This window comes from Hyaena hyaena, unplaced genomic scaffold, assembly GCF_003009895.1.
Source record: "Hyaena hyaena isolate Hyena2069 unplaced genomic scaffold, ASM300989v1 scaffold_93, whole genome shotgun sequence".
Taxonomy (NCBI): Eukaryota; Metazoa; Chordata; class Mammalia; order Carnivora; family Hyaenidae; genus Hyaena; species Hyaena hyaena.
Genome location: NW_024080724.1, coordinates 1,024,099 through 1,049,480, shown reverse-complemented (window position 1 = coordinate 1,049,480; position 25,382 = coordinate 1,024,099). Strand labels below are relative to the sequence as shown.

The 25,382-nt window shown below is 47.8% G+C and overlaps 1 protein-coding gene across 1 annotated transcript in view; it reads right to left on the bottom strand.

Moving 5' to 3' along the window:
* Positions 1-3,099: 3,099 nt before the first annotated feature.
* TRIM14 (tripartite motif containing 14) overlaps positions 3,100-25,382 on the bottom strand; it is a 30,817-nt gene continuing 8,534 nt past the window's right edge. Inside the window, exons 3-6 of the mRNA XM_039234863.1 lie at positions 20,371-20,604; positions 16,349-16,511; positions 8,973-9,065; positions 3,100-6,491 (exon numbers count right to left, since the gene is read on the bottom strand). Coding sequence (XP_039090794.1) covers positions 5,956-6,491; positions 8,973-9,065; positions 16,349-16,511; positions 20,371-20,604 — 1,026 coding nt within the window. The 3' untranslated portion in view covers positions 3,100-5,955. The remainder of the gene's footprint in view (positions 6,492-8,972; positions 9,066-16,348; positions 16,512-20,370; positions 20,605-25,382) is intronic.

The following is a 25,382-nucleotide window of genomic DNA, read 5'->3' as shown; positions in this document are numbered from 1 at the left end:
TTCTGAATTGCGTTGCCAGTACTGTTGGGGAAGGTGGGGTAGGGCCGACAGCCCCCTGACCCCTGAAACCTAGCTTTCATCTACTCCTCCCTAGACACACATTTTTGGGCCAGGCTCTGTCTCAGGCCCGTAGGAGGGATACAAAGACCATATGTCAGTCTCTGCTTCAGGTTGGCTGGCCCAGAAGGGGAGGTGGGCTCAAAAGCAAATCATTGTCATCCAGCTGCCATGTGGGTACACAGAGGGGTGAAAGCTCACTACACGAGGCCCTCTTCTTTAAGCCGCCTTTCACCCTGCCTGTAAAGCCAATCCACGTGCCCCAAATCTCCCTTCCTTCCTGACCTCCAGCTGTCTGTTCACTATTGCCCTTATTCCCTCCCTGCCCTGGGCCTTGGTGTCCAGTGAGCTGGACAGTGATCAGTGGGCATCAGAGAAGGGGTTGGTCCAGCATCATGCAGGCAGAGAAATGCTAAAAGCCTGCCTACCTCTGTGAGCGAAGAGAGGGAAATGACATTCATTCCTTTCAACAATATGGAGGTTCTGCTCTGTGCCAGGCTCTGCTTTAGGTACTGGGGTTCAGCGGTGAGCAGCCCACTCGTCTTCATGGAACTTCCCTCAGACGGGGATAGATGCATAGCACCCCGTAAGCATAGTAAGTAAATCACAGTAAGTTAGGAGGTGATGTGTGCAGTGGGGGCGGGGGAGTGGGGGGCTGGGTAAGGGAGATGGAGGTGTGGGGCTTGGTGTATGTGTAGCCTGTGGTGATTTAATACAGTGGTAATGCTGAAATCTGCCTTTCCCTAAACCATAGTGAAACCCCGCTAACAGGAAAGATTCTCACTACTTCACTGAACGACCACGTGAACCTTTCACAGGGAATCCATATTGGACTCTCCTTTGTCCTTCTGAATGAGTACTGAGATGAGCACTTCTTGTCAAATGTATTTCCACATTCCTAATCTTTCTTCATGTTTCTTTGACCTTGTTCACTATCACTTCTTGTTTCAAAGTGTATCTATCCTTGAGTCTCTTTCCAAATGCATATATAATTAGCCTTCTGAAGTTTCTTTAGAGTTTAGGACTTCCCTCTCCTGTGGATCCCAAAGCAGTTTCTGGAAAGGCACTGGTGTTTGTACGTGTGGGCGGGGTGGGGAGGGAATCCTGGGTTGTACTCGTGTGTAAAAGAGAATGCGTGAAATGGATATGCTAAGAATTGAAGTGTGATAGTATCAATTTCTGGCTGGTGTTTACTTCCTTTCATTTCTCCCTATAAGCAGGCCTTGAGTAGACCATCAACTTTTCTGATTCCATAGCCTTTTTCTCTACAACAGCAGAGAAGGTGACATTTAAGCAAATATCTTAGACTTCCTAGTGAGAAGAGACACAGTTTGGTAGTAGAGGGATGTTCCGGGGCCTAGAGACAGGATGTGAGTTTGGAAGGGATGGAGGAAGAAGCCTGACCTGGGCTCTAGCTGAGAATGTGGAGCACCTAGTTTCCAACAGGGACCCAGGCAGTTGCCTCTAGGTCCTGGCAGACATTCAGAGCGTGAGAAGGGCCCTGGCGGCTCTACACATCAGCTGGACTTCCCTCAGAGCAGGAATCGGTGAGGCTCAGAAATGGAAGAGCCACTGAGGTCATAAGTCTTAACTCTGCCTTTTGTGGAGAGGACTGTATCATGTGTTGGAGAGAGTTGTGGAGTCGCCTCCTGCTGGGGCACGTAGAGAAGATAATCACCCGTGTGTGACATGGCTGGGTGGACTCGGCGTGCCCACAGCCAGTAGCAGCTGGCCACCTTGTGCTGCGCTCAGCTTCCCTGAGGACGGGAGGACCGACACGCCAGCACACCTCTGGTCCGTCCTGGTTGGGGAGCTCGGGTCTAGAAGACATCCCTCACCACCTGCCAGGTGGGAGACGCAGTGCTGGGTCTGCAGCGAGGCAGCAGATGGGCGCTGTTGGGAGAGTTCACGGCCCGTTGGATGCAGGCATCTCTACAAACAGCACCTTACGTGAGTGAATTGCTGAGACGTTTTCTAAAGGTTGTGGGGGCCCATGGACGGGAATCCACGTGGACGGGCGTAGAGATGGGAGAGGAGGCATGGCCGGGGAAGGCCTCCTGCTGGCACTTTAGTTCAACTTTGTAGGTCAGGGTGACAGAGGGAGGGATCTTGGGATTTGAGGCACAGGCTTGGGCGGTGCCGGAGTGTCCGAGGACTAGCAGGTGGTTTGGCAGGGAGCGGCCCCGTGGGGAGGAAGTTTGGAGGAAGGTGGTCAGAAAGGAAGCAAGGGCCTGAAAGCCTGCCGGGTTTGGACTCGCTCTACAGGCAGTGGGGGACTGTGGAAGGCTTCGGAGCAGGGCCCGATGGACTCAGAGCTGGCCCTGACCTTCATACTTAGTCCTACCCACACCTCACATGCCGCTCGGCTTCTTGGGCAGCCTGTCGCCTCCTCAGAGTACAGACTCCTGTCCACCAGGACCGCACTGTGCGTCCTCTGCTAGGCTGACATCACAGTCCCTGCTCCCTGACAAAGCGGAATTGCAAAAACAGAAGAGATGCAAGAGGCAAGGAAGGGTCCCTGAAATCTCTAAAACTTAGTGACCACACATGGCATCAGTGTATCAGAAAGATGCCTAAAGCGACATGGTACTGTCTTGGATAGGAATAGCTAGGAGGTAGGACTGGTGTGTACATAGGCAAGAACTTAGTTCTTCAGAAGTCGTGAACTCCCCAGCCCGCGCCCTATTCAGTCTACCACCAGTGGAGGGGACCCGAGGTGAGTGAGGCCCTGTCCGGGCCTAGGGGCTGTGTACTTGAGGCAGCATGAACTCCCCATGAAGAACGTGGTTAAAAGGTACAGTATTTGTCTTTATTAAAACAAATCACATATTAGAAAATTAATGTCATTTGAAAATATCTGCAGGCAGTTTGCTGTATTAAGAAATTTCTGATGGGGCACCTGGGTGGCTCAGTCGGTTAAGCATGCGACTTCAGCTCAGGTCCTGATCTCGTGGTCTGTGAGTTTGAGCCCTGTGTTGGGCTCTGTGCTGACAGCTCAGAGCCTGGAGCCTGCTTCGGATTCTGTGTCTCCCTCTCTCTGCCCCTTCCCTGCTCACGCCTCTCTCTCTCTCTCTCTCTCAAAAGTAAATATTAGAAAATAATATTTAAAAAATTTTCCGCAAGTTCATATCTGAAAGAGAATTAGGTAAGTGACTTTATAGTCATGGACCACAAGGAAGCCTTAGTCCTGCAGGGGAATATTCAAGGAGGTTCCTGCTACTGCCCGATGGCTGCTGGGAGTATCCGTTGTCTCCGCACTATGCCAGGCACAACAGGAATCCCGCTGGGGGTGCTGATGCATGCTGGCTTGCTACGGTACCATAGAGTTTTTAAAGCAAGTTCAAAACCGTTGGCTCATTTGAGCCTCCCTGCACTAGGCAGGGTCATTATTCCCATTTTACAGATGACTCTGAGAGGTAAGACAGCTAGGTCACTGCATTGCGTACCGAAGCTGCAGTTTTCTGGCTGGCGCAAGTCTTGGTACAGAGTACGCGTTTGATAAGAACGAGTTGTTGTCCTTTATGATCCAGCTCTGTCTCTGCTACATGAATTCCAGACTCTCACAGTTCCTCTCTGGGTGCAGGACCTCATCTCAGCCCAAAGGTAGACCCGCATCCCACAGGGTAACCAGGCCAGAGCCGAGTATCACAGGCAAAAGTGGAGAGGGAGCGAGCAGGCATTGGCCAGAGACCAGCTGTGTTCACCTGAACAGTATGGCCTGGTAGACATGAGCACAGACCCCAACTCCACACTGGCTGTGTGACCTCAGGCAAGTTACTCTGTGTCTCAATTTTGCCATATGGAGAATTGGGGTAACTTTCCACCTCCTAGGGATGATGTAAGGATCCAATGAGTTAATCGTTGTCCAGCATTAGAACAGTGCCTGACAAAATAGCAGGTGCTGGTAGTACTTGGCTGTGGCCGCCATGGGTCTGGGAATGTCTTTGCAGGGATGGACAGAGATACAGGGTCCAGTGTGTCCATCTCCTTCTGTCACGAATGTCCTGTCACAGTTCCGAGCTCTCCTTTTTTCAGGATTCCCGGAGCAGTGTGCTTAAACACTATGCTCTCTATCTGGCTCGGGTTTTAAGGGATTTGGTTAGAGCCAAGGGCACTCTTAAGGTTCCTTCTGCCTTGTAGTCTACTTGTATTTCATTGCCCTATATGAAGGTGGCATTTTTAGGTCAGAAACTTAGAAATTGTCAGTTTTGTTTGGTTCAAGCTCATTAATGCCCTGAAACCCTAAGTGGGTTTCAGCTTTGCATCTTCCTCCCCCTACCGCTGCCCTCTTGCCCAGCACCTAAGACAACACTGTAACACGGGATGGTTTCAACGCCGTCTAGGAATTTGACAAATAATGATGCTAACTCTTCAGAACTGAGGCACAGACCCAGAAAGACGCCTTTCCCTTCCTGTTAGAGAAGCGGGCCTGTGAAGCCCTGTTGGTTTGGCCTTCTCGATTTCTGCCCCTTCTCTTTTGGAAAGTGGGGTTCTCTGGGTTTCCTTGGTGACACCTGGAACTGTGGGATCTGAGGAGCCTGGGGACGTCCGGGCTCTGCCCAAACCTTACTTTCAGCTCTTCTTCTGGTTCCAAGACAGTGGGGGAAACCGCCCGTGGTTGCTATGCTGCTGATTTTCTTCCCAACATCTCCTGAGGAATGAGTAAGCAGTAAAATCTCCAGACTGAAAGCTGGGCCTGAAGAGCTGGGCCAGGGGCCAAGTAAGTAAGACCCTTGCCTTGGGGCTGTAGCGGGGGTGGGGTGGCCCAGCCCTTCATCACCATGGGGAACTTTAAGCAACTTTCTTTCAGGACCTTAGTCTCCCCACTTGTCCAGCGAGGCCAGGCTGGGTGATCCATGTGGTCTTCTCAGCTCAGCTGTTCCTCGAGTCCGTGATAGCTGGCTGCTGGTCATTCCTGCCTGGGAGGAAGGGACACTCCGAACTTTTCAGGGTGGGGAAGGTATCGGACACAGCTGCCCTTGGAAAACTTGCGATCGAGTTGGAATGCAAGGTCCCAGGCTCGTGGTTCTGATAGTAAGAGAGACCCCTGTGGCTTGGGGAGACTTCCTGGGGCAGCTAAGCCAGGGCAAGGCTGAGGCAGGCAAAGGAAGATGATGAAAGGGCTTTTCTGCATAAATGAGTGTATGGAGCCAAAAGCAGAGGGCAAAGGTGCAGACAGCTCTAATTGGAGGGTCTCTGAAAAGAGCAGTAGAAGCCAGATGAGGCATCAGGAGTTTGGGGCAGACTAGAAAAGCTTTGAATGCTAAGGCAGCGTGTCTGCTGGTCTTCTCCCTGGCGTCCTTGGGAACCTCCGGGTAGTTCCAAGGTTAAGTGAAATTTTAGGCACCTCACTCTGGCTGTACAGTGGAGGATGAGGATGGGAGAGGGTTCAGGCCATGAGGTGTTGTTAAGATGCTCTTGCAGCTGCTCTGAAGGGAAGTGACATGGACAAGCTGAAGTAGAGCGGAGAGGAGGAGGCAGATCAAAGGCGCATTAAGGGAGAAAGAGTAAGAGCTGGATGACTCACCCACATATTTATTGTGTGCCTACTAAGTGCCAGGTATTGCCGACTGCTGCATGAGGGAGAAGTCCTAGGTTGAAGATCATGTATGCTGACGTGGTCAGGATGCTTAGGGCTCACGTGTGGGTGGCACCTGGACTAAAAGCTGTGTCGTATAAGTGCCCTGGTGGTGGTGGGGAGGTCGAAGAGAGCTCCCCGGCAGAGGATCTGTGTTTAGGGCATGTTTGAAACTAGCCTAGGAGAGGAGACCTTCAAAGCACCCGTGGATGCTGGTGGGGGAGAAGATAGGGTTGCTTCAGGAGCAGACAGAGCAGCCACATCGCGGTTGGTGACACCAGAGCAGCGGAAGGCCTAGGCAGTCACTCCGGTCGCAGCCCCTAGGGCAGCGGGGAGATGCTGATGGCCCCTTCCCAGAGCCGCAGGGCTGGGTAGAGCGGCTCCTGGAAAGCGGTGCGGAAGGTGTGCAGGTGGCTCATGCCGCCAGACACGTCGTAGAAGGCCAGGACGCCGGCCTCGTAATCCAGGAAGACGCCCAGCCGGTCGGGGTCGTCGCGGGGCCGCAGGCGGCTGCGCTGGCCGTCGTGGAAGGCCCAGTACTCGAGATCGTAGCGCTTGAGACACCAGGACTGACGATTGCAGCCGAGGCGGGCGGCGGCCGAGGCCCCGCAGCGCCGCAGGGAAGGGTAGGCCGCGCCCACCCACCAGCCGACGCCCGCCTCCTGCACGTCCACTTCCCAGTAGTGGCGCCCGGCGGCGAAGCAGTCGCGACCCAGCACCTGCCACAGTTTGTCAAAGCGCAGGGCGGGCGTGGGTCCCAGGCGGCCCAGCAGGCCAGAGCGCACCGTCAGGCGGTCGGCGGACAGGCGCAGACGTGCGTGCATCGTGTCCGGGTCCAGCGTGGGCGTGCGCGCGTCTGCGGGGGGAAGGGGGGGACACCGCGCCACACGTGGTGAGCGGGGCAGCGCGGCGCCCCGCCCCCGGGAACCGACCAGGCTCGCCCCCCAGATAGAATGGGAATCGCCAAAAGATAAATGAAAACCGCTCTTTTAAACCCTGATTGCCTCTGGGGAGGTGTCGGGGGTACAAGGGAAGGAGTGAACGTGTCACTGAATTTTGTACCATACCTGGAATTTGTTGCCAATTTCTAAAAATTTAAAAATCCTATCCCTATTAACACAGGTGTACATCGTCTCAGTTTTTATCTTGCTATTTAATAGTTTTTAACATTGGTATCATGCCATACATGCTCTTGGGTAACCTGCTTTTTACAATTTACTGACACATTTTATCCTATCAAATAATATCTTTCATCAAAGGACTTTAATGGCGACCCTAAGATTTTGATGCATCAGATGTATTATAATTTTTTTAATGTTTATTTTTGAGACAGAGCTTGAGGCGGGGAGGGGCAGAAAGAGAAGGAGACACAGAATCCGAAGCAGGCTCCAGAGTGTCAGTGCAGAGGCGGACACGGACTCGAAGCCACCAACCGTGAGATCGTGACCTGAAGTCGGACGCTCAACCGACTGAGCCACCCAGGCACCACGGATGTATTATAATTTAAACTATCCCTCCCCCTTTTCCACATTTAGGCCTAAAAAAAAAAAAAGCTTTTGAAAATACTAATATAATTACATCTTTATGTATCTGATTATTTCTTTAGGATACATTCCTAAAAGAGGAATTGCTGGGTCAACATGGATAATTTTGCTTTTAAGGCCTTTGGTAAATAAATACTGCCAAAGTGTGTTCCAGAAATGTGGTGCTAACTTAAATCGCCAATAATGGTTCTCATTGTGTTATACCACATCTGCAGACATGAAGTGAAAAAACGGTCTACAAGGTAGGCTACATGGGGGTTCAGCTTTACTGGATAACTGCCAAATTGTTTTCTTAGTAATGCTGTCGGAGCTTCCTGTAGTGAGGTTTTTGCAAGTCTTTTGTTAGATTTATTCCTGGGTTAAAAAAAAAAAAGTCACTGAAAATGTTTTTAAAAATTGATTTTCTAGGGGTGCCTGGGTGGCTCAGTTGGTTAAGCCCTGCGGTTAAGTTCTTGAGATTGAGCCCCCTGTCGGGCTGTGCACGGACAGCAGGGAGCCAGAGGGGAAGAGCCTACCTGAGATTCCCTCTTGCTCTCTCTCTGCCCCTCACATGCTCTTCTTCTCTCTCTCAAAATAAACAAACTTAAAAAAGAAGGCCACATGAGGAAGGCTTCTGGGGAGCTAGAAATTTCCATTTCTTGGTCTAACGGAGGTTATAGAAGATGTTTACTTCTTACAAATAATTGAGCAGCACCCCTTTGACCTATGTGCTTTTTATGAATATTTCAAAGTTTACTTTAAAAAGTACATACCCAGGAATTCCACTTTTGAGAAATAACTCCTATAAAATAATCCAAAAATGAGCTAAGGTGTGTCCATTCACTTATTCATTAATGCAGCAAGCCTGTATAAGAATGGATGTTTATTATAGCATTGTTTATAGAAATGAATATGTAAAGCAGCCTAAAGGCACAGCATTATGAATTGGTTAAATATAGCATAGTCTTTCAATGGAATACTACTGTGCATCCTTTAAAAATAAAGATATTTAAATGTACTGAAGCAAAATTGTTCAAGCTACACTATTAAATAAATTTACAAGAGTATATATCCCATTTTAAAATTCTGTACACAGAAGTGCTTTTAAAATGTCTGAAAGAATGTATGCCAAAATATTAATAGCATTTATCTTTGGGGAGGCAGCTGTTTTTATGTATCTGTAATTTCTAATTTTCTGTAAGAAGCATGCATTACCTGTATAATTTTTTTAAGGGAACAAAGATTTTCAGAACATATCTGTAAATAAAAACAGGTTACAAACCAGTGTGTATAGTATGATACCATGTTTGTAAAAAGACATATAAAATATATTCTTGTATGTATATATAGATAAACCAAAAAAAGCTAACAGGGTAAATAATTCTAGTAGTTATCTATGAGAAAGTGATTGTCTTTAAAAGTTTTTTGTTTTTGGGGGCGCCGGTGTGGCTCAGTTGGGTAAGCATCCAACTTTGGCTCTGGTCATGATCTCACGGTTCGTGGGTTCAAGCCCCGCATCAGGCTCTGTGCTGACAGCTAGCTCAGAGCCTGGAGCCTGCTTCGGCTTCTGTGTCTCCCTCTATCTCTGACCCTCTCCTGGCTCACGCGGTCTCTCTCAGAAATAAATAAAACATTAAAAAAAAAATTTTTTTTTTTACCGTGACTATGTATTTCTATATTTAAAAACTAAAAGTTTAAAAAACCCCAAGTTGGGTCTGTTAGGAAAAAAAGGGGACCTCCATTTCCATGAATCCCCACCCCCCACGCACCCAGCCCTCTCCACCCTCTTTTCTGCACTTGCTCCCAGGGCTTACGTTTTAAGAAGAGTGATCGCTCTGGTGAGGGGCTTGTTTTCAACAAGGAAACGAGCTTGGTGCTGGAGGAGCCTGAGAGCTGGCAGTTCATGTCTGTAACAGATTATGAGAAATGAGTGCCTGGTGCTCATCTAAGCAAGAGCAAACTACAAAACGTACTAAAAATATTACAAAACCGGAGATTTGCATAATCTCTCCCCAAGAACCAGACACACATGTAAACAGTTAATGCAAGTTCAGGAATCTGCAGCAGGAATACTCTAGGACAATACTTGGATCTAAGGAGAAGTATACTTTTGAGGGTGGGAAGTGAATTCAGGCCAGGGTGAGTGAGCCCTGAACCCGGGGAAGAGACAGCAGGATCAAGGATGATCGGGGGCATCAACTATGTGTTCAAATAGCTGAGAATGGGGCAACCACATGATGGAAATGCAAATTCCAGGAGAAAATGGAAAACAAGAAATGAAGTCCTCAGGTCATGCGGGGGTCTCATTGAATGGGAGTTCAGGGGGAAACCCAAGCCAGGGTCCCTGTCTTCAACAGCTCCATCAGGTAAATGAGGTGAGAAGTGGGCTCACTTGAGCTACTGGCCAAGGCAGAGAGGGAAGAGAGGTGAATCAAGGGAGACATCATGGAGGAGGAAGCACCTCAGCTGGCCCTTAAAGTATAGGGAAGATTTGGACATCCAGAAAAAAGGACGGGAGGCTTTCCCAACAAGAGGGTACAGCACGAGCATAGGCGTTAATTAAAGGCAGGTGCTAGGAGTGGCATGTACACAGCGGGGAGCCATGGAAGGCATCTAAGGGTAGACAGAAACAATCTCCAAAGAGCTGTCTGGTGGGGAAAAGACGGGGCAGGGTGAGCATGGGGGCAGAGGCCCTGCTAGGAGGCTCAGGCCTCAAGTGGGAAAAGAGGGCCGGGTTAAGGAAATCTGCAAGGGCAGAAATGCCAAGCTTCTGTTTACTGGGAGTAGATTGGAGTCAAGCAGCAGCAGACTGGGGGGAAGATGCTGGGTTTTTTTTTTTTTTTTAGTAGGCTCCATGCCCAGTGCAGAGCCCAACGTGCGGCTTGAACTCACAACCCTGAGATCAAGACCTGAGCTGAGATTAAGAGGGGGAACCTGGGGCGCCTGGGTGGCTTAGTTGGTTAAGCGTCCGACTTTCGCTTAGGTCATGATCTCACGGTTCGTGGGTTCGAGCCCCACGTCAGGCTCTGTGCTGACTGCCAGCTCAGAGCCTGGAGCCTGTTTCAGTCTGTGACTCCGCCTCTTTCTGACCCTCCCCTGCTCACGCTGTCTCTCTGTCTCCTAGAAATAAATAAAACATTTAAAAAAAAAAGAGGGGGACCCTTAACAGACTGAGCCATCCAGATGCCCCAAGATGCTGGATTCTGCTTGCCTCTGTGACGCCTACCGTGTCTGGAATATACAGAGAGGTGGGGCGGGGCACCAGCAGGGCAGTGGTGCTGTGAGACCCCTGTCTCCTTGTGTCCTTCCTGGGAGTGAGCCCCTCTCAGTATTACTTGTGATCATGAGTGATGATCCCATGTGGAGGTGGGTGAGGGGTGATAGCCTGGAGGAAGCAAGGTGGGGGGTATCAGAACACAGACCCTGGGGTCAGAGTCTGTTGGAATTCTGCCTCTACCACCTACGCAAGCTAAGGCCAATCAGTTAACCTCTCTGAGCCTCAGCTCCCTCATCTGTAAAATGGAAATAATAAAGGCATCCTCCCCCCCCCCCCCCCCCCACAGGGTAGTGGTGAGGAGTTGCTGGTTCTATCTGTAAAAGGCTCAGAACAATGCCTGGTACGGAGCAAGTGTTAGCTATTATCATGGACTCAGCAGGCACCACTGGTTCTTTGGGAATGGGCCACTGAGAAGGTAACTGGGTGAACTGCGTTTGGGGTCCATCTGAGTAAGATCTTGCGGTGGCTGGGGAGACATCAGTGCCCACCTGCTGAAAACTGACAAGCCCAAAGAGTCCTAAAGCTGACTGCTAAGATTCTTCTCCTTTTTTCCTTTTTTTCATATTTGGCTATTATTTTTTTAAACATTTAGATATATTGACTACTATAATTCAGACATGTGGTTTTCTTTTTAATTGATTTCATCTTAAAATGCTTTCAAAGGAAGTTATGAGCAAAGAGAAAATCATCTATAGATTAAAAATCTACTTTAACAACGCAAGTACAAAATCTAACAGCACACCTAAAGGAACTAGAAGGAAAGCAACAAGAGCACCCCAAACCCAGTAGAAGAGAAATAAAAAAGATCAAGGCAGAACTAAACAATATAGAATCCAAAAAAACAGGTGAACAGATCAATGAAACCAAGAGCTGGTTTTCTGAAAAAATAAACAAAATTTGACAAACCTCTAGCCAGTCTTCCCAAAAAGAGAGAGCACCCAAATAGACAAAATCATGAATGAAAATGGACTTATTACAACCAACCCCTCAGAAATACAAGCAGTTATCAGGGAATACTATGAAAAATTATATGCCAACAAACTGGACAACTTAGAAGAAATGGACAAATTCCTAAACACACACACACACTACCAAAATTCACATGGGAAGAGATAGAAAATCTGAACAGACCCATAACTAGTGCAGAAATTCAGTTATCAAAAATCTCCCAACAAATAAGAGCCCTGGGCCAGATGGCTTCCCTGGGGAATTCTACCAGACATTTAAATCAGAGTTAATACCCATTCTTCTCAAGATACTCCAAAAAATAGAAACCAAAGGAAAACTTATGGACTCATTCTACAAAGCCAGCATCATTTTGATTCCCAAGGCAGACAAAGGCCCAGCAAAAAAAAAGAGAACTACAGGCCAATATCCTTGATGAATACGGATGCAAAAATCCTCAACAAGATACTTGCAAATCGAATGCAACAGCACATAAAAAGAATTATCCACCATGATCAAGTGGGATTCATTCCTGGTTTACAGGGCTGGTTCGATATTCACAAATCGACCAATGTGATATATCACATTAACAAAAGAAAAGATAAAAACTGTATGATTCTGTCGATGCAGAAAAAGCATTTGACAAAATATAGCATCCCTTCTTAATAAAGACCCTCGAGAAAGTTGGGATAGAAGGAACTCAAACATCATGAAAGCCATCTATGAGAAGCCCTCAGCTAACATCATCCTCAATGGGGAAACACTGAGAGCTTTCCCCCTGAGATCAGGAACACGACAGGGATGTCCACTCTCACCACTGTTGTTTAACATCGTTCTGGAAGTCCTAGCATCAGCCATCAGACAGCAAAAGGAAATAAAAGGCAACAGAATTGGTAAAGCAGAAGTCAAACTTTCACTTTTCGCAGACAACATGATACTCTACATAGAAAACCCGATAGACTCCACCAGAAGCCTACTAGAACGGATCCAAGAATTCAGCAAAGTTGCAGGGTACAAATTCAATTTACAGAAATCTGTTGCATTTTTATACACCAACAATGAAGCAACAGAAAGAAAAATCAAGAAACTGATCCCATTCACAATTGCACAAAAAAACATAAAATACCTAGGAATAAACCTAACCAAAGATACAGGAGATCTGTATGATGAAAACTATAGAACACTTATGAAGCAAATTGAAGAAGACACAAAGAAATGGAAAAACATTTCTATGCTCATGGATCAGAAGAATAAACATTTATATCTTCTTATCAGAAGAATAAAGACATTGTTAAAATGTCATTACTGCTCAAAGCAATCTAAACATTCAATGCAATCCCAATCAACATTGCACCAGCATTCTTCTCAAAACTAGAACTATCCTAAAATTTGTATGGAACCACAAAAGACCCCGAATAGCCAAAGTAATATTGAAGAAGAAAAGCAAAACAAGAGGCATCACCATCCCAGACTTTAGCCTCTACTACAAAGCTGTAATCATCAAGACAGTATAGTGTTGGCACAAAAACAGACACACGGACCAATGGAACAGAATAGAGAACCCAGAATTGGACCCAAAATGTATGGCCAACTAATCTTTGACAGGGCGGGAAAGAATACCCAATGGAAAAAAGACAGCCTCTTTAACAGATGGTGCTGGGAGAACTGGACAGCAACATGCAGAAGAATGAAACTAGATCATTTTCTCACACCATAACAAAAATAAACTCAAAATGAATAAAGGACCTGAATGTGAGACAGGAAACCATCAAAACCCTTGAGTAGAAAGCAGGAAACAACCTCCTTTACCTCAACCGCAGCAATTTCTTACTTGACACATCCCCAAAGGCAAGGGAAACAAGAGCAAAAATGAACTATTGGGACCTCATCAAGATAAAAAGTTTCTGCACAGCAAGGGAAACAATCCATAAAACTAATAGGCAACTGATAGAATGGGAAAAGACAGTTGCAAATGACATATCAGATAAAGGGCTAGTATTCAAAATCTATAAGGAACTCACCAAACTCCACACCCGAAAAACAATCCAGTGAAGAAATGGGCAGAAGACGTGAACAGACACTTCTCCAAAGAGGACATCCAGATGGCCAACAGACACATAAAACAATGCTCAATGTCCCTCCTCATCAGGGAAATACAAATCAAAACCACACTGAGATACCACCTTATGCCAGTCAGAGTGCCTAAAATGAACAAATCAGGAGACTACAGATGCAGGTGAGGACGTGGAGAAACGGGCACCCTCCTACACTGTTGGTGGGAATGTAAGCTGGTGCAACCCCTCTGGAAAACAGTTTGGAGGTTCCTCAAAAAATTAACAATAGAACTGCCCTATGACCCAGCATTAGCACTGCTAGGAATTTACCCAAGGGATACAGGGGTGCTGATGAATAGGGGCACATGTGCCCCAATGTTCATAGCAGCACTCTCAACAATAGGCAAATCATGGAAAGAGCCTAAGTGTCCATCAACTGATGAATGGATCAAGAAGATGTGGTTTATCTATACAACGGAATACTACATGGCAATGAGAAAGAATGAAATCTGGCCATGTGTAGCAACATGGATGGACCTTGAGGGTGTTATGCTGAGCGAAATAAGTCAGGCAGAGAAGGACAGATACCATATGTTTGCACGTATAGGTGCATTAGGAGGAACTTAATGGAGGACCATGGGGGAGGAGAAGGGGAAAACTAGTTGAGGAGAGGGAGGGAGGCAAACCATGAGAGACTCAAATGCTGAGAACAAACCAAGGGCTGATGGGGTTGGGGGAGAGGGGAAGGGGGTGATGGGCATGGAGGAGGGCACTTGTTGGGATAAACACTGGGTTTATATGGAATCCAACTTGACAATAAACTATATAAGAAAAAAATAAGAATTAAAAAAAATAAATACAATAGAAAAAAAAAATCTGCTTTAACAAAACAGCTCGGAAAACCAAAAAACAAAAGACTATCGCCTAGCCTTGCTACACACTTCACAGTGTCTCAAGAATACGGCAGCCTTCTCTTGACTCAGTTTGAAATGCCTTTCCCTATTCTCTTCCACTCTGAAGCCTTAGTGGCTCACCAAGGCCCAGCTGATGTGCCACCTCCTCCAGGAAGGCTTCCTGGTTTTCCATCAGAATCACACACTCCTTCCTGTGAGTCCCGCTAGCTCCTGACTGTGTCTTTGTTACTAACCCCTGAAGCTGGCCTGCAGTGCAGCCAGGACTTGGCCTCCCTCTGTCCATTTCCCCGAGCCGGCTTGAATGGGCACTTGTAGCACTTCCTCTGGCCCTTTCCCCTCCTAATCTGCCACTGCCCTGCCAGGCCCCATTTGATGAGGTGGCATCTCATCATGCAGTTTCTACCCTGAACATCCTCAGTAGTTGGCCTGGATTTTCTAAATGCACCTTCATCATTCTGCAGATCAACAAAGCTCACTTCAAAAATGCAGCCTGCAAGGCCATCAGATGCGATTTGGGTTCCTTGAGTTCTCGTGACCTGTTTTGCCCCTATTTCTTACACTGAACATAGCTGGTGCAAACCACCATAGTGTTGCTCAGAGAACCAAAAGGGCTATTCCTCCGATTCTTAATTCTCCTTCCCATCTCAGAAAAGAGATTTTTTTCTTTTTCTTTCTTCTCCCAATTGCTCAGGCCAAAATTCTTGGAGTCTCCTTGGTATCTCTCTCTCTCTCTCTCTCTCTCTTTTCCCTCCTCCCACCCACATTCACTCCTGTTGGCTCCTTTGCTGTTCCTTCAACATGCCAAACCACTCTCTATTGTGCCTCAGGACCCTTGCACTTGCTTTCCTTCAGCCCAAAAGAACTTTCCCTCAGATGGAACCGACTACAGCAACAATAATAGCTAACACTTACATAGTGCTTATTATGCCTGAGCACGGTTTATGTAGGAGATGTTAACCCTTACGCTGACCCTATGAGAGGGGACTTTATTATTCTCTCCCTTGATGTGGAAACAGAAGCACAGAAAACTTAGGTGCCTTGCCCGAGAAAGGAGGCTTAGGAAGTGGTGGACCTGGGACAGGAACCCAGGCAGCCCGGCCCCAGAGCCCACGCGTGTGACCACTACACTCTTCAGCCCTCCGGGCACGCAGAGCTTGCTGGGGGCTTCCTCCGGGCCAGCGCGCATGTCCCCTTCTCAGAGATGCCTTCTCCGCCCCCACAGGACACAGCTCCTCCTCCTGGTCAGCCTGTATTCTCCCCACCCCGCTGCATTCTTCAGAGCACTTTTCGCTGACACAGCGTTACTACCTGACTCTCTCCCAGAACAGTGAGCACATAAAGACCTTTGCCTTGTGCCCCGCCATGCCTTACAGAGAACAGTGGCTCGGTAAATACTCTGGGTGAATCATAAGAACAGAGGTGAATGAATGGAAAAAAGCTATTGCTGAGCACCTGCTTTGTACCGGGCCCTTCAGGGATCTCAGAGCAGGACTCGTAACGGTCCTAACCCTTGTGGCATTTACGAGAGGCAGGGAGAGGTTCCCGGGCCCAGCTCACCTGCAGCCCCAGGCGGGAGGTCGGACAGGGCCCGGAGGGGGAGAGGCAGAGGGGCAGGTGGCCCGCAGAGCCAGCCCGGGCCTCCCTGCTGAGCACCGCTGGGCTAGCCCGGCGGGGATGCTGGCACTTGGCCAGACGGGGCAGCAGGAGGGGGAGAGCTGGCCACTCCGGCTGGGAGCCCAGAGCAGGCAAGGACAGAGCGTGGCGGAGTCCTGGGCGCGCCTCAGGGGCAGAGGCACAGCCGTGTGCTTGCCGGCGGCAGGACAGGGTCTCAGGAAGGGAAGGACGTGAAGTCTGAAGGCAAGGAGTCCTTGACGGCCCAGCCGAGGGCCTCTGTGTGGAAAAGGTGTGACTTACATCACGATTTAGGTCCTTGCCGTTGTCTCCGGGTTAAAGGGCACTAGGGGAGTTAAGGACAGAAGGCTGGCCACACAGCGACTTACTTTCCTTGAGGCGAACGTCCAGTGGCTTCTGTAACATGCTCTGCATGGCTTCCACGAGGCCCTTGAAGAAGCTCTTGGCGGGCTCGAAGGACAGGGGCACGGGGTAACACAGCTCTCCCAGGCTCATCTGCCGCTGCATCTCCTGCTCGGCGGCCACGAACTCCTGCGAGGGAGGGCGGGGGTCAGGGTGGCTCCGGGAGCGGCGGCTGCTGTTCCAGCCCCCACCACTGCACACCCTGGAACAAACCAGGCCAGCAAGTGCAGCACCCCCCCACCCCTCCCCTGCCCGCCCGCCCCCACCCCACCGCTGCTCTGGCACCTGGGACCAGCCCAGGCTGGGCCCCCAGGAACAGAGCTCCGGAGAGACCACACAGCAGGCCCCAGGGTGGCAGACACGTGGAGGTCCAGTTTTCGGCCTACGCTGTGGATTTCTCCCTCCCCTCCGGGTTCATGGAGGTTTACTCTGTGCTCGGCAACGGGGGCAGGAGGAGGAGGGAGGCTGGCTGATTGCACCTGCCTGAAAGTTGCTCACCACCTTACAAGGGACCCTGAAGCTTTGCAGACACTGTGACAGGGGTTGGCTGGAGGTACAGGGGAACAAAAGGAACGAGGGGCCAGTTTTCTGGCGAGAGAGCCCCTTGGGCACGTCCAAAGGAGGAAGCAGGAAATCACATTCCAAGAGGGAAGCCAAAGACCCTGGAGATTCAGCTGGAATGCCAGGCGAGGGGGAGCAGCCACCGCCGAGGGGCCCTGTCCTGTTTTCTGCCCAGACTTCTCCCTTTAAATAGCCTTCCTGTGTTAAGGGTAGCTTTGCTAAGTAGAAGCTAGAAAACTCACTCTGCCAGCCTCCTTTGCACGTAGGTGCAGGCATGTGACCAATCCAAGACCTGGATGTGGAAGTGATGGCGAGGCAGCGGCAGGACCCGGCAGCCGTCAGGGACAGCAGGACTGGAGGCTTCGGGGGAGGTGCCGGGGTTGGGGGTGAGTGGCCCAGCAGAGCACAGAGGGGTCTACCCTGGAGCACACCTGTGCTGTGGCCTGGGCTTTCCTCTTGCTGCCTGGGCTTCCTCGTGACTTTCAGGCTCTCCTGGAGATCCTGTGACCTGCCAAATACTCTTTCTTCCATAAACTCCTTTCCCGCTTCAGACAGCTAGAGCGGACTCTCTTGTCTGCAGGAAGGAGCCTGCTCTGCACCCTCTCAAGGGCTGTCCTGGGCAAGGAGTGGGCAGGCCCTGGTTAGTGGGCAGTGCTGCTCAGGGCAAGACAGGCAGGCGGGCGCCTCGGGAGGGAGTGTGGCCTGGCGCTCTGCTGTTGGGCAGACGGCGAGCCCACCGGGCAGGAGGCTGGCCCTCGGAGGACCTCAGGTCAGGATGCTGGTCCTAGGCCCCGTGCAGCCCAGGGGGTGCCAGTCTGGACTCCATCCGCATTGGGTGGGGGAGAAGGTAACTGTGGGGAACCAGGGGTCACTCCCAGGGGATTGGAGTAGAGCTGGCCAGGAAGTCAGAGCACTAACACGGGGGTCAGGGGGCTGCTCCGGGACAGGACGGTGGCTCAGAGGGCAGATGGCTGGAGTGGAATGGGGGACGGACAGTGAAGGACAAATGCAACCACCTGATACCCCCAGCTCTAGCATCTAGCACAAGGTGTGACACAAAGTAGGTTCTTAGTAAATATTTATGATCGAATAAGGAATGAAATCAAGCGCATCTGCTTCTCACCTTTGCCAACTCAGACACCAGCTCTCTAGCCACCCATCCATCTCCCTTCCTCCCTTCCTTCCCTTAAATATTTTATTTTTGAGAGAGCACAGGAGTGGGGGGCAGAGAGAGAGAGAGAGAGAAGGACAGAGGATCTGAAGCAGGTTTGAACTCACGAACCATGAGATCATGACCTGGGCCAAAGTCAGACGCTCAACCAACTGAGCATCCCATCTTTCAAGCCAGAAGGTGGGCATCATCTTGGATTACCCCCCACTTCCAATCACCAATCCTGTTGCATCTCTCAAACCTGCCTGCCTCTTCCCATCCTGACGCCCCTCTCCTGGCCCAGGCCTCCTCAGTCCATCCTCCACTCTGTCGCCAAAGTGACCTTCCAAAAGCATCAAACTGACCAGGTCATTTCCCGGTTCACAACATTCCTCTGGCTCACATATCTTTATTGGACAGTCTAAACCCCATGGCTGGGCACATACGACTGTTGGCTAACTAGCCTTGGCTTCCTGATCCTCCCCCAACACGCCTTCCTCCTCGTGACCCTGCCCCGCCTCCAGCCAGGCTGAACCCCAGCTGCTGTCCAGCCGGCCAGGCTCTCACACGCACACGATTCCTTCCTGTCTGGGATGTCCTCTCCGCTCCGCCCCCCTGCACGTCCCCAGTGGGCTTCTTTCTCCTCATGCTCCCACACTGAGCTCCACTGTCACCTCCCCGAGAAGTCTTCCCTGACCCCGCCCCCCCAATACAGAATTGGACATTTCTTGGACATACTTTGGCTGGCTCCCTTGGCTGCATTGTAAATAAAAGTTTCTGAGCATGTCTCCCCACCCACGGGCTCTTAATGTGGCACAGGGGCCTGTTGGGAACAGGGTTGCTCAGTATGTATTTGATGAATACGTGAACGAGCCAATAGAAGGGAGGGATGATGAATATCAGTAGTTCTGGCACCAGAGAATGGAGAAAAAAAGATGACAAAGCCCTTGAAGCTGTATCTGTGATAAAAGAGTAACATTCTTCTCCACGGAAGCATCTTTTCCTGTTGAAGTACCTACAAAGTATCATTATTTAAAAAGTAACAAACAAATGTACCCCTCTGTGCATCTAGCCCCTCTTAAGGCATAATATCCACTGTGCCTAGGAAAGCACCTCACCCAGAAGTTGAGTCTTTTGTTAGCTAACAGTGACACAAGCCAAAGTGACCAAGGCCACATAAAGGCATAAGACCAGAAATATTGGCTTAACTGGTTTTGTGCTGACTGATTTGTCTCTCTTCCTCTCCAGCCACAGCCTAATCTGTGATTAGACTCCATGACACCTTTATTTAGTTGCACACCTTGCCTTCTCCCACAAGCCTGTGAAGCCTCTCATGGAGGTTATCTACTGCTGTAAAGTTTTCCTTCATAGTGAGAAAAAGCAGGTGAAGAGACCACCCGGAGAAGAGCATCAGCTGGAAGCCAGCGTGAAATGAGAAACGAGATGTGTGCCACCAAGTCTTAGCCAGGCTGTTCGGAACCTATTTAGCTCTGAGATTCCCAGAAGCCACGGCAAGGAAGGAAACAGGAAGGGTTCCACGAGTGGGAAAGCGATCCAGACACACTGGAGGCAGCATGGGAGTTTCTCCCGCGGCTCCTTGAAAACACGAACAGCACTCACAGCAACATGTGCTCACTCATGTAGCCATGAATCACACGGGCTATTTCTTAGACTCTCCCTCGGTAAAAAGGAAGAATCTCCAACAGAGCCCAGTGGCCAAGGAGTAGGATCCTTCTCTCCCCTTTGAGCAAACTGCGACTCACCTCGTGGAGCCTGCTCAGGAGCTGAAAGGACACCTGCCCTTCCAGGAGGGGGAGGGTCTCAAGTTAGACTGTACAGGCAGAGGGCCAGGTGGCGGTGCCTTGTGGCTCTGGAGTCAGGCAGCCCTGGGCTCTGAGCACAGCTCTGCCGCCTAACAGCTGTGTGACCTCAGACAAGTCACTTCACCCTCCCCGAGCCTCCATTTCTCATTCATAAAATGGGGTAAGAATAGCCACATTGCAGAGTTTTAGTAAATATTATAGCTAAGATACACAAAGTGCGTGGAACATAGAGCCCCCACCCCCGCCCCCGGTGGTGGCTGTTAACGTTATTAGTCCAGGATGTACATACTCTTCCTAACAAAGCATATTTTCTTCTCACTTGTGTGGGGGCAAGAACTGACAAGGCAGCTTTCTGTGTATTCACTCGGGGTGTAAAGGCTGTGTTCAGTGCCACAGTGACCCATGTGAAATGTCGGTGGTGGGTGTCCATGTGAGGGCAGAGACCTGGCATTACCTGCAGCTGCTGGACAGGACTGGGCTCCTGGCTGATCCTCTGGACCCTGCTGGAAAGTTTGTTCACAGCATCTACTTGCTCCCCACAAGACTCGATTTGCTCCCTGTACACCTGGAGGGTGTGCTGCGTGTTGCTATCAATAAATCTCTTGGCCAGCACTTCCTCTTCATCAAGTAGTAGTCGGAGTTCAGTGAATTTTCCCGTCAGCCAGGTTTTACTGGACTCTGCGTGAGCCTAAAAAGAAACCAGCTGCAGATGACGTCCTTGCCAACCAGGACATCCAAGACGGTCCACAGGAAAAAAAATTACAGCTTCTAACACGTGAGTTCAGCAAGGTGGCCGGGCAAGTAGGAGATCAGCTTGTTAAAACTCACGCTTTCCAAAGTGCCAGCTATAACCAATTGGAAAATACATGGGGAAATAAAGATGGTGGGGAAAAACATAACAAAACACCTAAAAATAAATTTAACAAAAATTGTAATGACATATGGAAAAGTACAAAAGAAATATACATAAAGAAAAGTATACGTAAAGTATTAAATTGTATTGGAAGATATTAAAAAAAAAAAACCAACCACCAAACCTTTGAATGTGTAGAAGAAAAAACTTATCTGTGGCTAGAGATACTACTTGTCTCCAAAGTGGTCTACAAATTCATTGTAATCCCAAAGTCTTAATTAACATGCAGATTAAACAAATATTAAATTATGGTAGGGAAGAATAAGCACAAGAAAAGCCAAAAATTCTTAAAAAGATCAATGAAAGATAAGCTGCCTTATTAAATATGATAATAAGGGGCACCTGGGTGGCTCAGTTGGTTAAGTGTCTGACTTTGGCTCATATCACAATCTATGGTTCATGGGTTCGAGCCCCGTGTCGGGCTCTGTGCTGATAGCGTGGAGCCTGGAGCCTGCTTCCGATTGTGTCTCCCTCTCTTTCTCTGCCCCTCCCCTGCTCATGCTCTGTCTCTCAAAAATAAATAAATGTTGAGAAAAAGAATTATTTTAAATATGAAAACAAATTATAAAGCTATAGCATCAAAAGCCATGTGGCTTAGGCATAGACAAGGATCCAGAGCAAAAAAATAAAGTTTAGAAATGAACTGTGTGTGTGTGCGTGTGTGTGTGTGTGTGTGTGTGAGAGAGAGAGAGAGAGAGAGAGCACGCAAACGATAATGATAGCATTTCAAATTACTGGGAGGAAAGAGTAAACTATTCAGTAAATGGTATTGGTACAACAATTAACCATGTATATGAAAAAAAAAGTTAGATCCAGATCTTATACCATATAAACAAATAAATGCAAACAGAATCTCACCTACGAAGCTGTCTTGCCAAAAAAAAAAAGAGAATCTGCATTTGATCATTCAACATTTAACTTAAAGATCCAGTTTAGAGGACATACAGAGAAAGGAGGAACATGTTAGCCATCAACTTAGGAAATACGCCAACCAACTGCATTTTGAAAAGTTTATTTCACTTCTTTACTTTTTTTTTTTTTTGAGAGAGAGAGAGAGAGAGAGAGAGAGAGAGAGAGAGGGAGAATGCAAGCAATTATAGGGAAGGGACCAGGGAGAGAGAATCCCAAACAGGCTCCACACTCAGCATGGGGCTCAAACTCCCCAATTGTGAGATCATGACCTGAGTCAAAATCAAGAGTGGGAGGGTTAACCGACTGAGTCACCAAACCATCCCTTGAAAACATTACTTCACTTCTGATTCAACCAACAAAATGTGACATTTAGGACAGAATTTGGAACATGACCCCTGGTTGGATACTGGATGATAAAAGGGAACTGTTGTGAATTTTCACAGGTGTGATTATGATAATATGGCTGTATGTTTTTAAAAACTCCATAATTATCTTGTGGAGATAACACACTGAAACTTTCACAGATAAAACAATATGTCTGGGATTTGCTTCCAAATACTTGTGCATGTTTGAGGTTTTCCACAATAAAAGGCAAACAAACACAAAAGAAATTCTGCATGCATTAAAACATTATACATTAATAAATCTATTAGCATGGGCCACAAAACAATTTCATTTCTAAAAATTTGAGAAGAGATTTCTATAAAAGGAACCTAAAACTCAGCTAAAAGGTAGCCATAGCAGGTTTGATCACATAAAAAGTGAAACTCTGGTTAAATGTCCGACTTCGGCTCAGGTCATGATCTTGCGGTTTGTGAGTTCGGGCCCCGTGCTGGGCTCTGTGCAGACATCTCAGAGCCTGGAGCCTGCTTTAGATTTGGGATCTCCCCCTCTCTCCGCTCCTCCCCTCTTGATGCTCTGTCTCTCTGTCTCTCAAATATAAACATTAAAAGTTTTTTTTTCAAGAAGTGAAACTTTTCCTAAGACGGAAGGTTCTGTACACACAGCCACGTGACAAGTAACAAACTACACAGGTTTATTATCCATAACTTGTAGTAAAAAAGGAAATCATTCGATTATAAATGGACCAAATACATGCAAGTGCCAATAACTGTATGAAGAGGTGCTCAGCCTCTCAAACAATCAAGGAAGTGAGCAATGTTACTAGAAAATACTTTCTGGCCATCAGACTGGAGAAGTTTTAACTGATGGACAATAGCAGAGTCTGGAACGGTGTGGGGAGCAGGCAATTACATACACTGTAGGTGGTAGCGTCTACTGGCAATGCACTTTTAGGGACAATGTGACAATATCAAAATTTTAAATGCATATGTCCTTTGATGCAGCAATTACTCTTGCAGGAATTGATCCTTGGAAACATTTTCACATGTACATGAAGGTTTGTGTGCCAAGATGCTTATACACTATTGTTGGTGATAAGCTTGGGCACAATTTTCACTTTGGGAATTATATATATGTTTATTACATATATTATGTGGCATTCATACAATGAGATAATACACAGTGATTAAAAAGACTGCACTGTTCTGATACATGCTACAATTGGATGAACCTTGAAGATATGCTAAGTGAAAAAAGCCAGACATAAAAGGACAAATATTGTATGATTTCCTTTCATGAAATATCTATAATAGGCTAGTTCACAGAGACAGGAAATAGGTTAGAAGCTGCCAGGGGCTGCTGGGAAGGAAAGTAATTGCTTACTGGTTACAGAGTTTATATCTGAGATAGTGAAAACTTTCTGGAAACAGATAGTGGTTATGAGTGTACAACACTGTAAATGTAGTTAGTCCTATTGAATTTTACACTTAAAATGGTTAAATTGTAACTTTCATGTTAGGTTTATTTTACCACACACACACACACACACACACACACACACACACACACACACACACACACACCCTGCACAAAGAATTCAGTGGATCCATGTGCCCCGGCATGGAAAACTCTCCAAGAAACCATGTGAAAAGAGCAAATTACAGAATAATATATATAGGATGATCCTATTTATATAAAAGATAACTACACAAAAATTATATATGGATACAGGTATGCCCACCTTCCGAAAGTCTATGTAAGTCCACTTTGCCCTTACGAAAGCTACATTAATATGGTAATGGTTTTTGTCCCCAAAGCAAAAATGTTCTTCAGATTTCTTTCGGTTAGAAAACAGGCATTAGGGCACCTGGGTGGCTCAGTCAGTTGAGCATCTGACTTCAGCTCAGGTCATACATAATCTCACAGTTTGTGGGTTCAAGCCCTGCATTGGGCTCTGTGCTGACAGCTCAGAGCCTGGAGCCTGCTTCAGATTCTGTGTCCCCCTCTCTCCCTCTGCCCTGTCCCTGTTCATGCTCTGTCTCAAAAATAAATAAAACATTTAAAAAAAAAAAACCCAAACAGGCATTACTGTAGGTCTTTCATAAAAGTGAAGTGGCTTAACTCAAACGTTTGAACAGTGGGGGAGGCTCTTCCCTTCATGCCATTCCTGCCTACAAAAGATTTCACAGAACACTCTACTTTTGGATAGCGGGGAAACCTGTATCTGCATCTGCACGTTTGCAAGTGTGCTTCACTGTCTGTCGATTCCGGTCACGTTTGGGAAGAGGTGTGGGGATTAGGGGGATAGTGAAGAGGAACTCCCACCTTGCAGTTTCTATAGTTCTATACTATATGTTAATATACTAGGATCAACATTTAAAAAAATGAACAGGTGTTCATGTACTACTAGTACAATTAAAAAATAAAACAGAAAATTATTAAAAAAAAATAAAAGCAAAACATAGGCCTCTTTCCTCCCTCCAAGCATCTGCACAGCCCACACAATAGAATGGCCCTTGGTACTTGGGGAGGCATGGGGGGCGGACAGACTCCCTGTTATGTCATGTTCTCTTGGTGGGGCAAGAGCATGTGGTTTGGCATGATCTACGGGAGGAGTTCCTGACATCCGATTCTTACACAGTGCTCTAGGCAGTGGTCAGGCTGTGAGGCCAGCTTATACCAACCACATGCAACACAGGCTAAACTGGCATTGGGCTAGCCTCGGAATTAGTCTACACTTACAACACGGTTCTACGGGCCAGGGAACCTGGACACAAATACCTCTCTACTGAATGACCACATGAAGGAAAGAAAATGTGTTCCAAACTCTTGATTTATAAACACATTTTGGAGGCAGTGTATGTAATTGAAAGACCTTTCAACAGAAACCAAGAGAGCAAATAATTTCCTGTTGAGGCTATGCTCCAAGCAGCTTCTATAGCTCTACATTTTTTTTTAAGATTTTATTTATTTTTTTTAAATAATCTCTCCACCCAGCGTGGGGCTTGAACTTACAACCCTGAGGTCAAGAGTCACATGCTCTACCGACTAAGCCAGCCAGGTGCCTGTCTACAGCCCTACTTTATAATACATTGTCATAGCTCTCAGTCCAGGAATAACTGTTTGAAAACATCCACAAGGAAACTTTTTTCTTACTTAAAAAAATTTTTTATGGGGCGCCTGGGTGGCTTAGTCGGTTAAGCGTCCGACTTTCGCTCGGGTCATGATCTCGCGGTTCGTGGGTTCGAGCCCCGCGTCGGGCTCTGTGCTGACTGCCAGCTCAGAGCCTGGAGCCTGTT